General features: G+C 38.3%; 1 protein-coding gene across 2 annotated transcripts in view; it reads right to left on the bottom strand.

Moving 5' to 3' along the window:
• The window catches only part of ADK (adenosine kinase), a 298,680-nt gene that overhangs the window by 14,452 nt on the left and 259,465 nt on the right, over positions 1 to 24,763 (bottom strand). For both annotated transcript variants that reach the window (XM_063337494.1, XM_063337495.1), the window contains exon 10: positions 4,119 to 4,205. In XM_063337494.1, the coding sequence (XP_063193564.1) occupies positions 4,119 to 4,205 (87 nt within the window). The remainder of the gene's footprint in view (positions 1 to 4,118; positions 4,206 to 24,763) is intronic.

Raw genomic sequence — 24,763 nt, 5'->3', positions numbered from 1 at the left:
GGCTAAAGACAGTGGGATGGCATAAAGGAAAGCATACGATGGTAAACCTGTCCATATTTCAATCTGTTTATTGCTGTTAAATATACTTTAATTATCATTATTGCCAAGTTCAAGCTGGGGTTGACTAGTAATAAATAAATAAATAAATAAATGTTAATTTAACGAGTAAGAGAATGTTCCCCAAACTCTGCAAACGAAGGCTGTAATTCCATTAAGAGGACGCCTGCGACATAAGCCGTGTCAGCAAAGCTCAAGTGATTTGTCAATGCCATCAGAACTTGGAGGTGGAACTGCAACTTTAATTTATGGGTATTTCAGGGATTTATAACTGAAAATCTGTGTATCCCTAAAATCCACAAGAGGTGCTGAGATGCTACAAAATAAATCATTATTGCTTAAACTTCTAAAATGTAGCAGTGTTGCTGGAAAGCAATACAGGCAGAACTCTGTTAAAGTGTTTTTAGCATAAAGATACTTGCAGCGATTTTAAAACTCAGTTTCTCATTCATGCATTGCACCAGCCTGAGTGGCAGATGACTTGATGCCTGCAGTAAGAGGCAAGAAATTCAGAGATATTCCTGGTGCCAACTTAATAAAAACACATTTCAACTGAAGAATGCAGTTTATTTCTTGTTGCTAGCTGTCGGAGTGAGCTAGTTCTCCTTGGAGGCCAGCAGCTTCATGTTCAGAAATTCTGAACTCATGAATCAACTCACAGAGTTACAAGTGCCCAGAAACTTTGTGTCTTTAAAGTTTTTCATGACTTTAAGGTTTCAAGACCTTCAGTAGTTAGACAGGTTCTAGAAATACACACACCGCGCACACCCCATCCCCCCACCCCCCGACAGATTTCTTATTTTCCACTTCCACATGGAGAAACACACGAGGAGTGATTTGCCAAGTTGGCATAATTATCGAGAAGGAATTTCCTTACAATCTGTGAGTTATACCTCTGGAAGAGAGTGCCTCCATGAAAGACCTTTCAAAATATGATAGAGTCTAACAAACCTGACCTCCTAATGTAAAATAAATCCTGCTTGATGGGGTTAGTTCTCATTATATCCCACATTCCCCTCTTAGCCAAGACATTTGCTCCAACAAAACCACTGTTTGTTCATGTTAATATACCAGTCCCAGAGAAGTACGGGAAGCTTTGCCATGGGACTCTTGTTCTCTGCTGTTTGAATAATGGAAGTACGTTTCCAGAGAGTGTATTATAACACTGAGTGAATTTTTGAGTTAAGGGATGAATTTTGAAACATTTTACTACAAGGACACTAAAATAAAAATATTATATGTGCTGTTGTCTAGGTAGTAACAACTTGATTAAAAACCTCAATCAAAGAAAGAAGCTAGAAAAAAACTGAAGAGAATATAACCTTCCCATTATAAAAATTCTGTCAGGACAATAACACTGCATCTGGCTCAATGCTAGAATCAAGAGAAGATACATATGTTGAGTAGCGTTACCAACATTACTGCACAGGGCTTTCTGGTAAGGAGACAATAAAGAACTTTTCCTGTTGCAAATATGTACTTTGAAAACACATGAAAAGTGTGATATAGATAAAATACAGACATTTCCCCCAAATGAAACACAGACCAAATCAAAGCCTATCCAGTCCAGTATCCTATTTCCTACATATGGGAAGGAAAATGAAATGACTCCATGAAGAAGATGACCACAGCATGTAAGACTAGAATCATCTGTGTATCTAGACTGTTATGACTCCCAAATCTCCCATCTGGACTAAACTCAGGAAAATCTGTTCTCTGAGGAGAATAAATGACCGATTTATTATTTATGGAGTGGCAGAGGAGAACTAAGATATCTCAGAAGCTAATGGAAGAACCATAGATATGCTAAAGCTCATGTTGCTTCACAAGCCATAGCAGAAAAAAATATGGCTGAACAAGAACCTAAGCTCACATACCGATCCTCAGGTACACGTCTCACGGCAATGACATTTCAGACAGATGGGCAACTGCTGAGCCAGCTTCCATTACAGAGGGACAAACAGCTGCGGTCCTTTCTTTCCTGGGCAGCAAGAGAGACCTGGACACTGCCGTGCTACCACTGGACTGCATTGCATTGCACTTGTGCTTCATACAAAAAACATCTGATGCCTCAGTGGTATTTGTGGAGGAACTGAGGAAAATAATACACGTCCATAAACAGTCATACAGGACCTTTGTTAAGATTACCCCAAATACATTGAAGCTTGTTGTATCCAGACACGTTACCTCAACAGACTTAGAACGACAAAGGGGAGTTGATCTTTTAGAAGAACTATTTTCTTTCCTTCCTTCCCAACAGAGTTCAGCACTTCCCACATCATTTTTCTCCTTGGAGAAAGGAATCTCACGACTGATCCAAGACCAGCCTGACAGAATGTGCCTGAACTCCTTCCACTGCCGGTGGAAGGCAGCAGTTTGGAATAGTCTGATGTGGCTTATATCAGCCTTTCCATTCAGGATGTTCTGAATAATTACTAAAGTCAACGTTTTAGCCCTTCTACAGAAAAACAGCAGCTATGGCAGTACTGGGGAAAAGGATACAACTTAAAGAGGAAGGGTTATGTGAGACCAGGCAGGTCTTAAAGCCTGATTATGTAGTTGCAATAGTCTTCCTGCAGCTAAACTATGAAAGAACACAAGTAGGATTATTAAAAAAGTGCTGATTTCACTGCCTAAAATCTGAACAAATGAGAATAAATACAACATGGCAAACAGATGAAAGCTGCTCCCTGCTGAGGCAAAGCTTGGTTGGTGTCTGCTGTATTGCCCACCTGGGCCCTACCTGGTATTATTTTATTTTCAGGATCTAAAACAAAATTGGCAAGATCTTTTCTCTCTCTCTCTTTTTTTTTTTTTTTTTTTTTTTTCACAAGGACAGCAGCTTACTGGCACAGCTGATACACAGAGCACATGTATACTAGGACAAGCACTTAAAGATCTTATTTACATTATAGTCACTGTTACTTACTGGTTCAAATTTAGTCTTGTTTGTGATTTAGGAACAATAGAGATTGACAAGTGTGCAGTAAAAGGTGTATGAATAATATGACCTAATGTGTTTCCCTTTATTTCTGCCCTTTTTGATTCATGAAAGCACCAAAGCAATGAGTAATAACATTCCTGGTTTCAGCCAGATTTAAGCATACGCTGAAAATTTATCATTGGTTTAAGTGATGTATTAAATAAGGACGGAATTACTCACATGCTTAAGATTAAGCTTATGTTGAATACTTTCTCTGTCTTGAAGCAGGACACAATCCTGAAGCTTTAATTTGGTAACACACTGCTTGTTATTCCCTTCATAGCTACAAAATTGAGCCCTGCATTTCTATTTATAAAGTCTCTTTGGTAATGTTTCTAGTAAATTAGTGACTAAGAACTCCTTACAGCTACCACGTACTGGATATGAGAGCCTTCAGGATGCAATAGTGCATCACAGAACTACACGTATGAAGGTTACAATGAATGACAGAACTTTTGGATTAGATTGGTTTTTGGCTTATATTGAATCATTTTTTAAAACAGGCATAGACAAAACATCCTCTTTTTTCCTTAGAGCTTGTGCCAAAAAAAATAGTAAGTTTGCAAATGGATGTTAAGCAATGCCAGATATTTTCTGGGTTTGTTTTAACAAATTAACCCTTTGTGTTCTTTTCCGATGTCCAAATAATTGTATTGGAAGCAGATGTTCCACCAAAATTGACATGATCAGAAGACATTATGCTCACTTATTAACATACTGTTTAATATTCACTACAACCTGTTTTAAAGAACAACAATGTGTTAACATTTAAGCCAGGAGGGATTTCTGTACACTATATAGTACTTGATGCAGCTTGTTTATGCAACAGCCTGACAGATACAATTAATCTCATGAAAAAGACCAGAGTACAGCATAATAGCATATTATTTTTAAAGTAATAGAACACACTTTCCCTTTGAAAATCAGAACTTAATTAAATCATATAACTTCCGGATGCAGAGAAAAGCTCTAAAAGAATGGAGCTTATTCTGAAGGACAGCTGAATGAAAAAATGGTAGACTTGATACAGAGAGAATAACAGAATAATCTCCAAACAAGAGAAAGAAGTAAGAAATACCTCCAACAAATGCATCTCCAGCTCCATTGGTATCCACAATTTCACTCTGATCACTCACCAACACAGGGAAGGTAGTCACTTCATTTTCTATAGTGGAAGGGGAGAATAAAATGTGAGTTACTTGCAAATATGACTCTGAAAAGCACAAAAAACAATGAAAATCAAAACAATTCAAAACCGGAGCTCTGACATTTAGCACGACAATTTGGATAAAAACAGACTTGGTTCATAATTCTGTCTGTATTTACTGCGTAGGGATACAGGAAAACATTCGATCAAGCTATTTGTTGTGGACACTTTCATTAATTGCTTCCAGCTTAATTTCTTTTCTTTATATCCTAATATTAAGGGCAAGAGAAAAAAAGTAAATCAGGAGGAACAACACAAAACACGTGGGCATATGGACAAGACTAAGAAAAATCGATCCTGCCAAAACCAGTGCTTCCTATTAGTTGCAGAGAGGTGATGTAGCCTCCAGAATGGCCAGTCCAAGCTTCCAAAAGTTCGACAGAAATTGCTGCATTGTAAAAACCAAAATGCACATGAGCTAACTGAAATAAAGCTGTGAAATAAAAAGCAGGAACTAGTGTAAATCAAAGTGCTCTCAAATGACATCTTTTTAAAAAACACACATATGTAAGAAGCCTTGCAACTTGCCATCTGACTAGATTTGCTTTCAAGATTTCAATGACTTCACCCTCTTCCTTAGTATTTCTTTTTTAAAAAAAACCAAAACATTTCCTTCTCTGCAGCTCCCTGCCCTCTACTGGCACTCGTTAAACCTATTGCAATAGGTGGATACCCAGCACCTTCACCTCCAATTCACTGCCATGCCACAGTTCAACATAATTACACCACTTAGGTATGATAACTTTAGAGTTCTAGGGTTATAAATTTAATATATGCCACTAATTAATCAGCTATGGCTTTCCAGGTGGTAATGTCATAATGACGTGATAAAAATATAATTACCACCTTGTCACAATACCTTGTTAAAGTGTAAATTACCCCTGTAACAGAGCCAATGGAAGTTCTGCCTCTGGTAGTCAGTATGCATTAAACTGTCTCAGAGCAAACAGATTGTCCTTTGGCAGACAGCAGGAATTAAAAAAAGGGGAGGGGGAAGAAAAGCCTGTCAACCAGTGAAAATGAAAACGATCGGAGCTGTTTTCTTTTAATTTTTGGTAAAAATAGAAATACAAAGGGAAATAGATCCTCCAGCAGCTTACTGCTGGAGATGAGTAGTTTCTTCACTGTCCAGCAACAGAGCAGATCACAAAACCCACTCTTACACTGACGCAGACAGTAGCAAACAAGGAAGCCTAGTTTGGGAGGCACATAAAGAATTCACAGTCTCAAATCAGGCAAGTCTGTGTGTGCTGCAGAGGTACCAGAAGGATCCTGGTTTCTGTGAAATGCAGTGTATCAGCTCTACTGCTCTTCACCATCTGCTACTAAGTGAACCAGGCAGATATAATGATGCTGCCTCCAGAGGGAACTGTTGGCTGGCCCACCAGGAGGGGAGGGGAGGGGAGCATTAGCAACAACCATCCATGAGAGGCAAAGGAAAAAGGGTAATGAAAAACATAAGATGAATATTCCAATTAAAGAACAGGTTTCAGTCAGTTCCCAGTGCATCCGACTCTCTATCCTGTTAAGAAAGCTATTTAGAAAAGTGCTTCAGTGCTGTGCTGTGCTCTTAAGATAGTCTTCTAGAGCAATGTTTTTTAGTAATTTTAACAGGATTCATTTGAAATCAAGAAAGAGAGGTCTTACATTAAACTCTGCCAGCTGAGCAAAGTGTATTCATCCATTTCATAGGAAGGTATATGTGATTTGCTCTAGATAATACTAAAACAATGAACTAAGTGACAACTCTGTTGAAGACACATTGTAATAAACTAGCCTGCTCCCTTCCCAAGTGTGCATGGGCACACACAGATGTTTTATGTTACATACACAGTAGGCACTGGCGTATGCATACAAATGTATGTGTTTGGGCACAGACATTATATTTCAAATGCTGTAAATGGGGCTTGGCATCAAAGAAGACTCCATTCAAGCAAACTAACACAACTGAAAGTTCTCACCACCATCTTTCTCCTTTCTTTTCCTCCTGCATCCTGATTCTTTCCCTCAGCTCCCTCTAGTACTTGCGGGTAAGTATCGCACTATGAGCTCTTACTCTATTCTTTCTGCAGTAGATGCAATTCTAAGTAATGGAAACTAAAACCCCAAACACATCAAGGAATTCAGCTGGTACGAGAACAATCTTTTTTTGTTCTGATCACAGTCTTCCTTCCCTACCTGGGTCATACATTCTGTCTCTACAACTTTATGTATTTTCAAGAGGAACAATAATCTCATATTTCGAAGTACTGAAGTTTCAGAAGCAGCTAGCATGGCTTTGCAGCACATACTACTTTATAAAGGTACTACCATCTGCACATATCCAATAGACAAATTGTCTTTCCTTGACCTTAGGAGAACTCCTACTAGCATAGTAGAGTCTACTAAACTATAGTTAACAATAAGATATATTGAAAGATACAACGAAATAATACTGAGGTGTGGGTGGCTTTTTTTTTTCCCCTTCACAAAAAATGAAGTCAGTTAAAATTAAAGTTGCCATTAATTTATCTTGCTATGACTGTGCAATACCATAAAAATAGCTAGCATCTCTCAGTGATCTGTGTTTTGTAACTAGGCACAACAGGGTGAATTAAGACAGCAGAAGTCTCCATCCTGAATATCCTTGCTATTGTGACTTTAATGTTGCTTTAACTTCAGTTCTGTGTGTGATCTATTATGTTATAAAACTCCCAAATCCATCACAGCAAACATAGAGACACCTTGGCTAAGTGCACTGGTCATCAGTGGCCTTGCTTTTCAAAGTCAGTTCTGATTTCATTTATCATTCTGAGAGCTTATGAAATAAAGAATAATTACGTAAGTGTTTTGAAGTCCAAGTACTGCTCCTCTGGGCATAAAATCCAGTGTTCTATTTTTAAGCAGCAAATATCTTCTACGGTAAAAACCCTGGAATACAGCACATTCCACTTGGATATCATTTCCTAGAAGACCAGAATTGTGAGTTCAAATTGCAATGAAGTGTCTATAATTAGGGAAGTTTTAGTAATAAGCATTAATGAAATTTAAAATTTGGGGATTCGGCGCTCTCAATGATTTTACATTAGTGAGGAACTCAACTGTTTTAGTAGGCTATACAAATAATAAAAATCAACCATTAATGTGGTGATTTCATAGGCTGAAGACAATATTCACAGATAAATCAGAACAAATCAGCTCATTGGTAAATTTAGTTATTGTTAATTTGTTGCATTATGTACATGAAGATGCAAAATCGATCTTTATTTTCCTCAGGCAAATATATGCACTAGCACATCTAGCTGAAGATATTTTTGTAGGTAAAACAGTCTGGAGAGATAATAATTGGAGAGCCATAATAATTGAAAAAACAGTGCTCCTTCCACTCTAATACATTTAAGCTCCCAAATGAACACAAGCCCGTTTCATGACGTTAACTGAAACAATCGAACTCGGATGGTAGCTGCAAATACTACAGGTCTGTCTTTAAACCAAATTAGAATCACAGACTACGCGTCTACTCTTAGTACAGTAATAAACACCAGCAAGCAATCATTACATCCAATTAGGCTGAGTACTTTCCTTAACTGGGTCATTTACCAGTCTCTCTTGCTCTTAAAAGTAGATTAAATGTGTAAACTTACATTTAATTACCTGTAACAGAACTCTTATGGGCAACATGTTGGAGTGTCCTTAATTTTGTATTAAAATAAAATAAAAGGAAGAAGGGAACCCTAAAATATATACAAAAACGTCTAGCTATTTCCTCAAATAAGCTTTTGATCCATGGGCTGGCAGTGGTAGTACAGATGCTTACAAGATGGAGACACATTCATGTTTCTTTTGTGAGCTTTAACTTGTAAAAAAAAGGAACAACTGTGAAACAGAATTCTGTCCCATCTCCTCCCCACCTTCATCCTCTCTAATTTTCTTTAGATCAGGGGCCAAAAACAGATAAAAAGAAAGGAGGAAAAAAAAAAAAAGAGACAGGAAGAACTTAACAGAACATAGAAACCTGAACTCAAAACCTATAAATGTCTCTGGGCAGCTATAAGGTAAGAAGTAATGAGAAAAGTATTTGGAACCGGCCCATGTCAGTCAGGATGATTCCGAGCTCTTACCTCTCTCCAGAAGGGAAAACCCAGAAGGCTACAGGCTCTACGTCTCTGCACCTTTTTCAGCACATTAATACATCTTTACAAATTGTTGGTATAACAACATTTTCTCCTGTTTTTTTTTTCTACAGTAAAAAATGCTGTTGTTGTACTTCACACAAAGATACTGCACTTGATAACGTAAATCAAATAGATACAGCAGTTCTCCCACCGTATGGGCACAGCACTGCCCAAAGTTACAAGGCCAGGCGCCGCCGGGCACTGTGCGCTCAAGCCCCGGTTAGAAATCCTTTAAGACTTCCAGTGATGATGGATTTCAAACCTGGCAGTGCTGATTCAACCTGTCATTTCAAAGCAAACGGTACGAGATCCTGCATTTTCAGGCTGGGACTTTCAGATAGCTGTACCGGATGAAGACTCCAGGCCCCCTGGCACTTTCTGTGTGCATGTTAAGTTTGCCCCATTTTGCATGCCAACATCTCCTCTCCTCCTCCACCTAGGTCTGTGCATTGTTTGGCCTGCTGCTGGAGCTATGTAGGGCTCGTCAGAAAAATAAGGAATTTATTTCTGCAAGTCAACGGAGTTAAGCAGTATAACGAGCAAGATGCAAGTCAGCCACATGCTTTGGGCTCTTTCTAATCTAATATTTTAATGGTACACAACAAATGATGCTGTATGCTAATGAATTCAACATGTAACTGAGAAAACTTTATAACCTGTAATACAGAAGAAGTTAAGCCTATAACAAACAATGCTACCCTAAACAACTTGTGGAGTACTTCTCATTTATGCCTGTGCTATGATACAATTAATTAATACAAATACTAATTTATTTCCATAATAAAAGACCCAAATAGCGTAATTAGGCTAAAATTCTCCTCACAGCTTGCTAAGCAAAAGTAAATCCTTACAGCTCTGCTGGCCAGGATGCAAAGAACTGTCCCTCAGAGGCAGCTAGTTAATTTTCAGTAGAAAAAGAGGAGGAATATGATGCCAAAGACTTTGACTCTTCTGTGGCTCTACCCATGGTCCTATAGATATCTGTAGGGGAAATGAGAGTGTGCAGACCCCATTTTCCCTCTCTCCTAGGAGGTAAAGTTAATCCAAAGATGTCCAGTGAGACTCGCCTTCCCTTTATAGCTCTCCCCAGACATATACATCATCCCATTATCTAGTCAAGAGTATTTTTATTCAGAAGTCATATTCATAGCATCTAACTAAAGTGTGATTCATAGGATTAGAGTTAATAGGGGAAGAAGGTTCCTCCAAAGGAACTCATACACTCATACACATCAGCTATTAGCAATGATGTAAAATTAAACACTATTTTTGCACCCAGAGTACATCCTCTGAACCTACATCTGATTCTGTCTGTACTCCTGTTAATTCAACGCCTCACCTTTGAAATAACTCTTGATTTATACCAGCATAAGATCAGACTCAGAACTCTGCACCTAGTTACAACAATTGTAAAAAATGTAAGAGCATCAACTAATGACTGGTGAATGGCTTCTATATGGCCAAATGTGTTTTGTTTACTTTACAGAAGGTGTGGGAGCCACTTAATGTCAGCATTTTCTATATCATCACTGCCAGTGCCATGGGTTGAAGCTCTACTTTATTTCTCATAGTAAAGAATTCTTGTTTGCACAAGTAACCAAAACACTACGACTGTGTGCAAAAGATGGGGAAGCAAGAGGTCAACAGAAAATACTAGTTTTGCTTCAGTTTGGTGCTAATATAACTTTTCTTTTTTTTTAAATATATGCATACATATATGGAAAAACTGCCCTAAAGAGCAAGCTGCTGAATTTTTCTGGCATGTGTCACAATGTTTAAGGTTTAGAATGGCAATGAACTCTGTTGAAAAAGCCTTTCCGAGCACACAAGAGTATTGCCATTTGCCCGCTAGGCACAGATTTCAGAGGGAGCTGAAACTGCGCCCACTGAACTGCCAGAAAATGCACTCCTCTAACTCGGCGCGGCTGCCGAAGACATAAGGTAGTGTTCAGAGATAAATCCTGTTCCTGTGATCTCCCTCTGCACCAGGAAAGGGGCTGAGGACTCAGGAAAGGCAAAGGGTGTGAAGCCAATAGGCACCAAAATTAAGAGAAGCTCAAAGCTTTTGCAGATGTTTCACTGATTCAACACAATGACCGTCCTGGAATTACGGTGAAGAGTTCAGATCAAAATCAGTCCTGAAGATGGAGGAGATGGGTTACAACAAACGAAGCCCGTGAATTGCATGGTCCCGGTGTCTATGGAGAACACAGGGCATTGATCCCCTTTGCGTAACGCCAGATTTACACCAGTGGAGCCCTACTGCCCTGAGCCCAGCCACACCAGCCAAACAGAACCGGATCTGGCCCTGGATACTAACAAATGTAGAACCCTCTTCCTGCACTGTAAATCCACCATGATTTGGTTTGTCCACTGTACAACATATTTGACCCTTACAAGTGAAAAACTAAACCAATCCCCCTGCAACCTATTAGTTTTTGAGCTATATATGGGAATGGGAAATTCAGACAAATCTATTTCTATCCATAAATAGGTAGCTCAAGAATCAAAAACAAACCGTAAGTGATCACAGTTGGAATTTCAATGTATAGTGTAAAGAATACATCACATATGTATGTCCAATTACACTGACAGATATGCCCTAGCTCACTCTTCAACCTTCTGAAACTTGGCTATGGGGATCGTGCAAAAATGAAGCATCTTTCAGCTCACAAAGCAGAGCGTGCACTTCCCTCACTGTTTGCACTGACCCACACACTACCAGGAGCGCACGTATTTTTGTACTCCATTTCATGGTATTCTACAGACACATTTTAAATCACTGCCTAGCTGGACCATCCAAACACTGTCTTATGTGAGAATTTTCTGACAAATATTGACATATAATAAGGTCAGAGCAATTCCTACGCAAAAGCTTATCAGGGCATTGGCTGAAAAAAAAAAAAGGGTGAAAAACACATTATAATTTGATTTTGAGCAGGACAAAAACTGTATTATGCCTCACATTTTTTATACATTAAGCATATTGCCCTAGCGGGGCAACACACCTGTCAAAACTTGCAAGCTTTCTTAGCTATACCTCAGTTTCAGAGTGGTGAACACAGAAATCACATCATTTAAATAAATGCCATGTTACATGACAGCTTTGTTTATGCTACTTGATAATCTGAGAAGCATGGGTCGTCAGTGGAGGCAGAAATGGGCCCAAGGCATTTCTGTTTTACTTGAGCATCAGTAAGACTGAAAAGAGAAGGAGTGAGCATTAGGTCACCACAGAGCAGTTCTGAAGGAGCTTTTTCTTCTGGGAGAATTTATATTTAGTTTCATAAATACAATCAGTCCATCAGAATGAAAGAGACAGCCTTCCCTAGAAACATCACTAAAAATAAGTTAATGGTATACATATATATATATATATTTCTCCTTAAAAAAAAATAATCAATTGAATGTTGGACATTACTGAGGTAGGTATACTATAGAAATTCTGCAGGATTGTCTTTAAATACCCAAATTACATGTAGAAATTTTAATTTTTCATCCTTTTAACTCAGAGATCAGATCTATAGTTTTTACAATTGTTTTTTTCTTCTCATGCTGTATTTGCAAATTCTGTTGCCTTTAATGATGATCTCCCTAGACTACGTATTTATTTTTGAAGAATGAAACATGCTTGCTAAATGAATTTTCTCAGCTTTTGCAGGTTTTAGATCTATTAGAAGATGCCACTGCAGCGGAGGCTGAAATTTGTTCTGACCTCAATGAGAAATTATTCTGCTCTTAAAACGCCAGTTAAAAACAGAGCAACTCCACTATTTTTAGTGGAATTCTTTAAGTGTTATGTCGGTCTTTCTGGAAAGAGAATTTGGCCCAAAATGAAGTTTATTTTCCCCCTACATTAGTTGCAGCTCATTTCTTAGATAACTAAATATCCCAAACTATGATCTCTGTGGTATCACTTAATTGGTTTAAACGTAATACCTAACCATTGCTTTAAGCAGGATGGTTAATCTACCACCTCTTAAAATAATTTCACATACATTTTAACGTAAATTATGCAAACCTGAATTTATACAATATCGACTACATGGTGAACTAAACTAATTTGGATACAGTTATTATAATAGCAGTTTTGACAAACATCTTCTGGCAAGAGCTCTTGAATCAGATGTTTGTGTAACAAGCCTTTTTAAGCATGGCAGTAGGATATAGGCACTCATAAAGGTAATACAGCACGTTTTACAATGCATGCACTACTGTCATTTAAAGTAAGCCCCAATGCTATAAGAACAGGCTGCTTGACAAAACCAAAATAACTAACCTAGCAGACAAATTAAAAATTTCCAGCCTCTATCTCTGCGGAACCTTGTCAAACTCCTGCCATCGCCTGTCACTCAGTTACTTTTCTTTAAAGTTTTATTTCTGTACTATTAAATTGCTGATTCATTCAGTTTTAAGCTATTTCAACCTAAAAAACCAAAACAATGCATTGATCTTCATCTTATAGGCAATAAAACATATTAAAAATCATCAAATTTTAATTGACGTGTAGCCAAGTTCAACTTGTGATCCTTTAAACCTAATTTGTAGTCTTGTTATTGTCAAAGTGAACACCAAGATACATATTAGGAGAACCCCCCCCCCCCAAAATGTTCCTGCTGTAAAGAGTTTCCAATCTGAAAAAACAATTTGTTAAGCAAGCAAATAGATAGGTAAAAATAAAATGTGGACACTGCTGATATAATTAAGTTATGAAAAGTTAGGAAGAAAGGCAAGAAGCAGATACTGCTTTAAAAACCAGTTAGATACACAGGAAAAAAGCTCTGGTTAGCCTACAGAGTGGGATCATTTGAACTGTAACTAAAAATCTGGAAAAAAATTGGAAAATGCTTGTTATTTGTCCCTTTTAGAATCATTTCAGTAAAACACATATAGTCAATGGTTATTTAGTCATGCTGCCTTCTTTTTTGCCATCTTTTCCTACAGGAAACAAATCCAGATTAGAAAAATAAAATGAAGACTTTCAATTTAACATTTTGGAGGAAAAACCTTCCTTTTTTTATGGAAACAACATTAACTTCTGTAACTCTCAACTTGACAAATTTACACCTGTACCAAGCTTTTACTCATCTTTGCTGCTTACTGTCTTTCCATTCACCCTCTCTCCCTGCATCCTTCTCTGTTGGTTGTTGATTCCTATTGATTACAGAAGCGAGTGAAGGGGGCCGCTGGTGACCTGGAGGCTGATTATAGCCAATGGTCCCACCACAATCTGGATTTCTATGCCAACAACAACTTAGAAGGCTTCATTCTTTTTCCGTATCAATACAAATCTGACCCGATAGCTGCTACTCGGCGGCAGCAGAGGCAGGAGCAGAGGGCGCCAGGAAGGAACAAATCTGCTCGGGAGCAGACTAACGTTTGGAGCAGGTTTTTCTGCTGAATGCACTTGTCAAACTCACCCTTTGAGCCTGTATTGTTTTACTCATCCAGTCTCTTATTTCCTTTTTCTGATTTTATTCTTCAATGCCTGTACATTTTGCGCATTCAGGCTGAAATTGGAAGAGCGGTGCTTTCCTTCTGTAGCTCCAACCTTTTACGAGGAGGCTTCCAATTCCCTGTTAACTAAAATCAGGGAATCCACCAGTAACCCCAGTCTCCAAGGAGAGAAGGGCTGTCACTCCCTACCAATTTACCTGATTCCAGCAAAGGGCGTGCTCCAACCCTAGCCTATAACTAGCAGTTTGGCTTGGCCTTGAAGAACTAAACCTCATTTCTCTTTATCATCTTTTCCTAACATATATTAATTTCTGTATTCATTTCCCTGTGCCATTTGAGATCTCATCTTCTAGACCAGTGTGGTGACTGCCCCAGAAGCCAACACACAATACATATCCAGTGTGAACACCTAACACGCTTTGCTTTGTTTCTCCAAACATCTGTTTTGGTTGCACACACAAAGATGACTTAATGGTTTCTGTATTCTTTCACAACTCTCCCTTGATTTTTAAAACGTTTAAACTGTCTAGTTATGCAGGAAATCCAAAAACAATCTTTAAGTTTTTTATATTTGTTTTTAGCCAAATATAAAAATGTCAATGCAAAAAGCAGATACTTCTATTCCATGATGAAGCAGAGATTAAAAGAAATTTGCATTTTTACCACTCTACTAACTACAGTGTTTAGCTGCTCACAAATGGATTTTCATATTTTTGTAGTAATTTACTTTGTGCAATAGGAATTGTAATCTAATCCACCACAACTGCACAATTTTTTACCAACTTGCTGTTGATAAATAATGCAAGTATTAGGTTATTAAATTTTTTACAATTAAGTGACTAAGAAAGCTGTTTATTGCCTTCCGTTATACCCTCTGTTAATAAGATCGTTGTTGCAGATGTTCATGTATGCTGCATTGATGTTTAATGGTGCATGATGCTCTAGGTGGTTCCCATAACCTTGCTTTGTCTACTATAAGCTGACTCAATTGATATGATAATAGAGAAAAGAGGTCTGAAACAAGCTGGGCTGTACTGGCACAATTTGCATAACCTTTAAATTTGCCATCATTTGATAGCCAACTGCTCCTAAAAATTCTTATTCAGTTGTCAGCAACAACAATATACTGTACAAACAGCATTCTGCAATTGGACAGGTGGGGAGGAAGGAGAGGGCATGCACAGTTTACTGCACTTTTATATTCTGTCAGGAAATGTACTTATTATCGAATTTATAAAGCCAACAATTTGGAGTAGAGTTCTGCAGTTTCATTCGTGATCAATTGCTATTAGCCACAATGCATGGCCTGGCATCTTTTCAGGTTCACAGTACAATATCACAGTGTCAGATTACAAGGGACATAAATATTTGGTTCCATAGACTCCTCTCTGATTTAGTTCTGACTGCTAATCACTGGGGCAGGCAGAGGACTCTGGACGGATTAGGAGGGCGGTGCGGGGCTCAGGGTAGCAGGCTACAGCAAACAGAACCAAACCTAAGCAGCCTTCCCAACTTTAAATCTGGTTTTGGACGACTCTATGTATTCTTTTTAAACAAACACTAGGATCATATCATTCAGTAGGTATAGCCAAAACCTAACAATATAAAAATATTTCATGTTTACTGTATACACTAAATATGCTGTCTGTATATACTTTAAGTCAGGTCTGCTTACTTTACTGCCTTTGTTATTCATAACAAAGAAAACAGCTATGGTGAAAGTAAACCAGAGCCTACTTTCATTCAAACACGATCAACTACATAAACATTATTTTTGTGGTATCCAGAGGTTTATATCTAAACTGCCACTTCATATTCCACATCATGCTCAGGTGTGTCAAGGCCAGGACATTGGTATACGAGTAACATGCATGGCCTACTTTTCAGATACGGCATTTAGACCACTTCCACTTTCCTTTATCTGTAATATCTACTGTGGACAAATTAATCATAAAATCTCACAATTCCACTTTTAGACAATTAACTATTTTTGAGAGCTCCAATTAACCTCCCTCTCCCGCCCTCCCCAGTGTTAACTCTAGATGTTTTGTTGTCTTACACAAGTGAATCCCAATCCCCAAAGTCAAGCGAAGCAGGACTCATTCAACCCTCCCCTTTGTCCACTTTTTCCACTAGCCAGGATCTCTGCTCTGTCCCTCCTGCAGCTAAGGATTTGTCTTCCATTCAGCCACCTATTTCCCACAACTTCTATTGCCTGCAACTGGATGCTGCAACAGCAGAGAAACTTCTAATCAAAGGGTCAGTTCCTGCCGTTAATTTTTGTGCAGGGTCACCATACATGCCCACATTTTACTCTCCTTCCATTCTGTGCAATTATTTTATAGTGACTATCTGAGCTGGTGCAGATTAGAGGCTTGAAAACCTAAGTTCCATCATTTATGGCAAAAGCATGACATGGATAGCTACAATTTAAACTTTCCTACAATGTTCATTCAACTGTAATCACAAGATGGGAAATAAAATCTGTAAATTAAAGATGATAGGCTATCAGAGTCTGTAGGGCAGCTTCTGAGTAGAGATTCTGCTGTTCAAACTCCTCTGTGATGATTTGTTTTGAAGTGAACTGCTGCCTAATAAAAAAAAAGGTTAAAACTGCCAAAATAATGGAAAAAAAAGATCTACAGAAGATATTCTGCCTAGGTGCCAGTGGTCAAAGGGTCCAGTTCTTTATGTGCCTCATTTGTAACAGACAAGAAAGAAGATACCTTAAGGTAAAATGTGTTATCAAATCTTTCAGCATGCATAAAGTTCGCTTTTTGTATAACCTCTAGGTAGAGTACAAAAATTGAATCAGAGGTTGCAGACAAGGTACAACACGCAAAAAGACACATGGATCAGTATAAACCATTAATATTCATGAATGTTTTAAGTTCTCCATGGCCATAATCGATATCCAATGAAGTTAATGAGATCTTTCCATTGATTTCAAAAGACACTGGGTTGAGCCCCAGAGACAATAATATCACATTCTCTGCAAGCACTCCAGCTGATAACACATACTTTGATAAGTTGCTACCCTCCCATTCAGAATCTCAGCAATGAACAAAAGATACATTATCTTACTCCAAACTGGTTTTGCAAAACGAGCAATATACCATTATAAAACTCAATACGTAGCATTTAATATCTTTAATTGAAGAGCAGTCAGGGCCACAGGAGTTACTTGTGATGTTAACACCAGTATGAGATCCATGTTATTTGTTTAAGAAGGAAATGAAAAAAAAAAAAAAAAGCCTTAATGTGTTATCCTCCCAAAAGGTTGAGGTTTTGTTTTGTTTTAACTTTGAGCCTCTAGAAAGTAGTGCTTCAAACTCTTATGTCTTCTAACACATCTAAGCCCATCCAATAGATTTAATCACTGATAAGCAGAGTTATAAGTTCAAACTGGCCTTGACCTTGGGCAGTATGACATTATCTGAAAACCATTAATGGTCTGAAACTAAAGGAAAAGCTCATTAATAAAAGCAAAACTGTATAAAGGTACAAAGGTAAAAAAAAGAAAAAGAAAAAAAAGGAAGTTTTATTAGAAGTATTGATCATGACCTAGGGCACTATCGACATTGATCTTCCCACATCTCCACAGGAAAAAAAAAGTTAGGCCAGCAAATTATTGATCTATTATGAAACCTGCTGAACAAGCCATACACTTAATTTCTTACAATGAAAAAAAAAATCACACCAAATTAGGGTAAAGAGAAAATATATTTCTTAAAAATCATTGGTTAAAAAATTACTATCTGATTGATTTCATAAAATAGCCACGCTGTTAGTATGATTCGAACCTAAGTGTTGGGAGGGGAGAATCCTATGCACTGTAAACCTTTAAAGCATGGGTTTCAGATTTCAACTCATTAAAGCATATGCTTTTAAGAAGAAATGGGTAGCATCCAATACTGAATATTGCAGCAACACAGAATGCAAGTATAGAAAAGGAAAATGCTGAATTTTTAAGCTTAAAGCATAAATTTAATAAAAAGTTTATAGGATAATTATTTTATGTGAAACAGAATACTGTAGGTTTGTATTTTCTTCAGTTTGTTCAAAAAGTCAGAAAGATATATTTAGATTGACATAACATTGTAGCTGCAAAAATAGCTGTTGAAGAACTAAAAGTCATCAGAATTTCATGTTTGGTGTACATGCAGAGGGGTAGGCGTCATTTTCAGAAAACAGGGGATAACCTTGACAAAGTTGCATCAATTCTATGTAGACGTGAAAAGCACAAATTAAATTTGGAGGCTGTCATTAGTTCCAGTGCTTCTGTTCCAGTTCCAGTGATTCTGCTGCCTCCTCATTCTTTTAATATAGTCCTATGATAAAATTGGTGGTTTTCAGCATATGAGATGTCAAAGAGATCGTTTCCCCTCTGACTGTATATTCATTGCTCTGTCCCCTTACTTTTCGCTTTGCAGACATAATTCTATATTACCAGCTGATCCTGGAGCAACTTTTCTTCCAACTTTGGAATTACTAGATGGAAATTCAAAATAAAACATGTTTTATGTCTTGGAGTGAGGCTCCACAGCAACTTCAGCCGCTCTAGTTTGCAGATGCTATAGCCTCATCCTTGTTTCCTGCTGCCACCAGTGCTGCGTTCTCTGCTCCCGTGCTGGCACCAGAACTCATCTGGACCCTGCAACAAGCTGCTTCAGAGAGCTCAAGACCTTACCAGGGCAGGTTTGTGCCAGTTGGTGCAGACTGATGAACTGGTTCCCGGTGCAGGCAGAGAAGTGCTGGCAGTATAGGGGAAAAGTAGGGGATGGAAATATGTGTCCTAGGAGGAGCCAGTGATTTCTGACTTTCCTATCAGTTTAAAAATGCCAGGGAGCCAAGTCTCAGTCTCTCGTGCTCTGAGGACTACGTAGCCACAGAATGAGTAAGCTGAACCCTCATTCCTTCCATGACTGCCCAGAACAGCAGGGGCTTGCCTTGGTAACCAGAAGGCTTAATTACTGCAATTCTTTCTTCTCAGAATTTCTGGTAGATTGTTCTGTTGCTTCATGGTTTGAGCAAAAAAAATAATATCATGCCGATGTGACTTCTTCTATATGAACCACCTCACAACTTACTCGGGTCACCTTGAAGTATTACAGCCATGTAGCAAGAGGCATCAGAAATTTACGATAAATTAATCCCATGTGGATGCTCTAATTGAAGAATAATATCATATAGGGAAGGCCTCATTTCTCCAAAAAAAAATAAAAATTAAGCTAGAGTGTACTAAGCTACTTTCTTTCCTGAACAAAATTGTCCATTTGAGACTTAATGGTACCTGAATCGATATCTTACCGTAAATTCATTCAACTTTGCTCTACAGAGTCAACCAAGACAGGGCTCCAGTGGTTTAAAAGATTAAATCCCCCTGCCTAGGTCCAGTCTTGATGTTAACTGTGCCTATGTGTTACAGGTAGCACCTCCAGGCTCTACATACCATTTCTGAGAGGAGCTCTTCGGTGTACTCTGCGCCATCTTCTTGTGATACATTTAGACTCATTTGGGATAGTAAAAACAAAATTTGAGTGTGAAAAATTGCAAAAGTGTCTCACACTAATGGGCTATAAAATGTCAATCTATGTAAAAAAGGCGCAGATAAAAAGTCTAGGTTTAAATACACAGTGATGGGCTCTAAACTACCTATTACCACACCATAAAGAACATTTGAAGTTACAACAGATAATTCTACGAAAATGTCAGAACAATCATCAGTGGCAGCAAGAAAAGCAAACAAAATGTTAGGAATTATTAAGAGAGGAATACAGAACAAAGGAGACAACAGAATTAAACCACTTTGTAAACTACTCAGGCACTTGAACATTCAGGTCCCTCATTCACAAAGTGTACGGCAGACATGAAAAAAGGCGTAGTAGAGGGTGGGCCAGGGTGTCAGAATTACAGAGCAAACAAAGAACAAATAAACAGAATAGGAAGAGTCTGGAAAAAAGACTAGAGAAAGGGAGATAAGCAAGAGTTCTGCAAAATCAAAAGTAACAAGATATTGTATATGGAATGATTACGGACTGGCCGTGCAATACAAGCAGCAGGAGATAGCCAGTGACATTCTTAAGCGGCTGAATCCAAATAAATAAGAGGAGGCATTTCTTTACATAACACAGAGTCTGTGACACTCTCTATCACAAGACATTATGTATGGTAAAACCCTATTTTGGACTATTAAGCACAAAGACAACATCTCTAGTGCAGAAATTGCCAAGCTACAGATTGCTGGAAGCTAGGAGAGTGTAACATGGAAGTACCACTATAGAATTGTTCTGGTTTTATCCTCTTTTACAGGTACCCGCTACTGTACACTTTTGCAGATACCAGGTTAGTCCGACCTTTGGTCTGCCTTAGTCTTGCTCCCACTCTTTCAGTGTTGCCTCTCCAGCATCAGATAATTTCTACCACCTAAGCAGTGGATTTGTATATTAACAGTTATGCCTCCAAGAATGTTTTTTAGAGATATGGTACAAAACTTGACTTCATAAATCCACATGTTTGTGTCTGAGAAACAAATGTAGGAACTCTTCTGTGCAAGAGGAAATGCTGCCTCATCCTAAGGAATGGGATGGGGGCCCATACTTACTGCCCTTCAACAAACATGCATTTTTCACAGCTTAAAGGGGTAATTTTTCCTTGGAATGCCAGAATGTAAATTCATTGTAGCACCTGAAATTCAGGCTAGATTTAATAAGAGGCACAGTTTTGCCTTGAAAATTCCTTACTACCAGTGATTATACACAAAAATGTGATTTACCAGCTTCACTCGATTTCTGAGCTAAACTGGTGCATTAACATGTTAGACTAGAAAATATACCCTTTTTTAAATCAATGTGAAATTACTGAAACACATACACATCACATACATCCATCTATATATTTTTACATATATGTATATACATTATTTGAGATGCAATAGTTGATACACTTTTAAGTCCAGCTAAGATACTGGTAACCAGGAACTTAGGTTTTAATAATGTGTTTCAGCTGTCTAATAAAATGCTCAGACCTCCTCTCCCACACAGCATGAAATCATGAATGGTCTCAGTTACAAAAAGGTATTACCAGCTTTGCTATTCATTAATCCCTATCAACAAATCTTCATTATTAATTTAGGTTTTGTGGTTTTCTAAGTCACAACTAAACTAAAAATAATTCTATTGGGCTTTCTAGCTCATTTTTTTATGCCATTAATGGAATAACATTTCCCTTTTTTCCAAAATCCATTTTTGTTTTTTTAAACTTTTCTTTCCATTTGTGAATATAAATGGATAGGGAAGATTGAAAGTGTGTAATCCTGTGAAAAAGAGTATAACTGTAATATAACTGTATTATAACCCAACTACTGTTTCCCTAGGTCCAAGACACTACATTTGTTTGTGCAAACACACAGGAAGGCTGACTGATAAAAAGAGCTGCTCAAGGTTTTCCTGTCTGGAAGGCTACGCATGAAAGCTTGCGAGAAGTAAGGAAAAAAATTACACTTTTTCTTGCTTCTTAGAGGAGAACACACAATACTCAGTATCTTACAGAGAAAGGAGCTGCAGACAGGCCCACCATAAAGCGTCAACAGTGTCAATAGTAATAAATACTTCTATGTTTTATAGATAGGCTTACAAGGTAACATGCTGGTCTATGATTGCAGCACAACCTGACAAAGAAAACCTCCTGACCTCTGTTTAAAGTCGTATGCTTGAACATCAGTCCTTTTTATTCCCCCCAAAAGCATACCGCATCATGCCATTATGATTTAAGAATGGCTCTTAAAATCTCCCTCGTTTCCACAATTTTGACAACCCTTCTAAAACAAGCAGTTTAAAAACTCTCCTTCTAAAATATTTAAGATCTCACATGTTCTTACAAAGTAAAAGAAGCTTCATCATTCATAAAACCATACTATCCATACCTTTGTTGTTATTTTCATTTAGATGAGGTTTGGGTTCTATCCAAACATATAAACTTTTAATTTATGAACATATCTGCATATATTACCTTAAGAATGGTTGCAGTGGGTGACACCAATATGCATTTAGCTCAGTATCCTGTTTCAGGTAACAGGTAGAGGCAATGCCTAGTATTATTTCAACATCAAAAGCTTGGTAGGCAGGCTTTAAAATTTAGTAATGTTGCAAGTTTTGTTGTAACATATTAATTTGGCTATATTACACATGATGTTTAATTTATGGAATAGACTAAATAACAAGTATTAATAACAAGTAGAAATTCACAAAACTATTTCAATATGTACTATGTGGTAGGTGCGCTAAGAAATTTTGAAGGGGAATGTTTCTCATTCTACCACATTTGCGAGCACTGCTAATGCATTTCCTGAAATATTCTCAAGTAACTTATCCCACAAACTGAAGAAGATGTAAGTGGTTACTAAGCCCTAACTAAGGTGGCTTTAATGCTTGAATCCTTAAAAAAATCCATTTTCTGCCATATTCTAACAAATGAGGTTATTACAAATGTGCCCTTAACCGAGGTGGTCTTGCAAACACTGGGGGGAAAAAAGAATGGAAAATTCTACGTTCACGCCTGAACATGCCAGATTTCATCATTCATAACTTGAAAAATGCTGAAGTGATTTTCTTTAAATTTGGATTGTTTTTCTTTCCTCTACTAAAGCTATAAAACAAGCCAAGTTTAAAGTTTGTAGCTTCAGCTGTTTTTGAATTATGCAAATATTTCAATATAAAAGTATGTTTTTCCATTGCTGAACTGATTTTGCTCAGACTTTCCAAAGATTTCCCTTTGGGCCAAGACCAGTCATAAAATGTATCTGACTAAAAGTAATTTGTTTAAAAATGTTATGAGCAACTCTGTAAAAGGGATAGCTTTCACAGCATTTGATTCTGACAAATGTTATAGCACACATATAGATATAATATATAGGTTCTTGCCAGAGCTTGCGATTTTTGGTGCGTTTCTTTAAAAGCTCCAGCTGCTGAAATCAGGAGATTGCACGTGTTCATTAACTCTCCTCCCTTTCCCAGCATATGTATTTTTTTGTGGTTATGGAAAAAAGTATTGAAACATGAAGTGAATGTATCCCATAAATTCAAGAACCCTCAGTCAAATCCAGAATCTCAGGCCTGGGAAGAGGGATATGATGGAATAAAGCTGTGGTAGTGGGATCGGAGTCTTGATAGCCAAGGAATTCCCAGTATGGAGGAGGAGCATCCACACAACGAATCAAACCAATACCGTTCCTCAAATAAACTTTTCTGGTAAGCAAGTCCATAGACCCTATCTTCAGTTACCAGTACCTTTCCCAAGCCATAATCCTCTGTACTGAAAGGTTTCGTCACAGGTGTCTCTCACAGGCTATGTTTTTTCAAGAGAGTTTTATCAAAATTCAGTCATGTTGGGGACTGATGCTAGAGAAAATTACGAGGTTTCTGTCAATGCTAACTCTTAGGGTCACTGAGAAGATCCAGTGCCTTCAAGTTCTTCAGTAAATAGATAAAAATTGACTTCATCAAAAAATGCACCTCAGGTTGCCCAGAGAGGTGGCAGATGCCCCATCCCTGGAAACATTCAAGGTCAGGTTGGACAGGGCTCTGAGCAACCTGATCTAGCGGAAGATGTCCCTGCTCATTGCAGGGGGGTTGGACTAGATGACCTTTAAAGGTCCCTTCAACCCAAACCATTCTGTGATTTCATGACATGAAAACTTCAGACAACGATCATTTGCACATGCTCTGTGGAGTCTTATTAGAAGCTGACAATTTAGTCAACATCTCATCTGCCACAGCTCCTGCGTGCCAATCCTAAACACTCCTTTCCTTCCCTATAAAACACACTGATCACACTCAGCTTGAATTTGAGCTTGCCTCTTCCTTGCAATTATTCTTACTGACAGAGAACAGGAAGGAAAGGGAGAGAAAAGGGGCCTTGGGGCCGGAGTACTGTGACAGAGGAGATATGAACAGACAGTAGAAAGACCCAATGCGCTTCATGATAAAGAGACAGAAATTTTTCCTCTGAAAACACAAATAATTCAGACAGCCACAGAAAGTGGACTGACAAATGGGAATGGCTTAGATTGGGATGCAGTTAGTGCTTCTCACCGTTTTCATGATCTGCTCCAGTTACATGGACCTCTAAGTTGCTTGGCAATCCATGCCTGCAGCTCGTGGTCCGTTTGAGATGAGCCACCAGTGTTTTTGGCGGGCATTAAAACAATGTTGTGTAAACTGCAGCAATTCATAGGACGACTAAACATCTTTGCAGTCCGTCTGGGCCAGAATTTTGGAGGACGCAGACGTTTTCGCTGTCTCAATCTAAGCTCTCTCCCTCATCTGAAAGAGCTATATTCTCAGAACATTTTCGTCAATCTGTCTTTCCTTTTGGTAACAAACTGTGCCTCTCTGCCCTACGCTCTGCTCCTCAAATACCTGTTGATACTTCCATTCTCTGGAATGTCCAGGAATCAACAACTCTTGCTACAGTGCTCTCCACATGCAACAATTAGCTGTATCTGGCCGCCTTCATCCCACAAAAAAAAATAAAAATCCACATCTAATTTCCTTAATGTACAGGATGTATAATTCTGTGCCCTTTCACGAATGAGCTGGAAACCTGCAACAACCCCTTTTATCCATCTTTTTCCTTTCCTTCCAGCCAGAGCTGTATCAAAGTGTATCCCCTCATTATTTCCATTACCTGATCCCCCATTCAACTGCACACAACTCACGGAAGAGGTGCACTCCTCCTCTTGTAACCCAGCCCCTCTCAGCCTGGCCCCACGGCTGCCTTGTCCTGGACAGCATGCAGAGGCTTTGAGAGAGGAAACGGAGCTCTCTCTGTTAAGGATGCTCTTACAGCCTCAGCGTTGCCCATCTCACCCTGCCATGTGTGGGCAGGGGGAAGAGAAAGAAGGGG

Source organism: Chroicocephalus ridibundus, chromosome 6, assembly GCF_963924245.1.
Source record: "Chroicocephalus ridibundus chromosome 6, bChrRid1.1, whole genome shotgun sequence".
NCBI classification, from domain to species: domain Eukaryota; kingdom Metazoa; phylum Chordata; class Aves; order Charadriiformes; family Laridae; genus Chroicocephalus; species Chroicocephalus ridibundus.
This window is presented reverse-complemented; position numbering and strand designations above follow the sequence as displayed.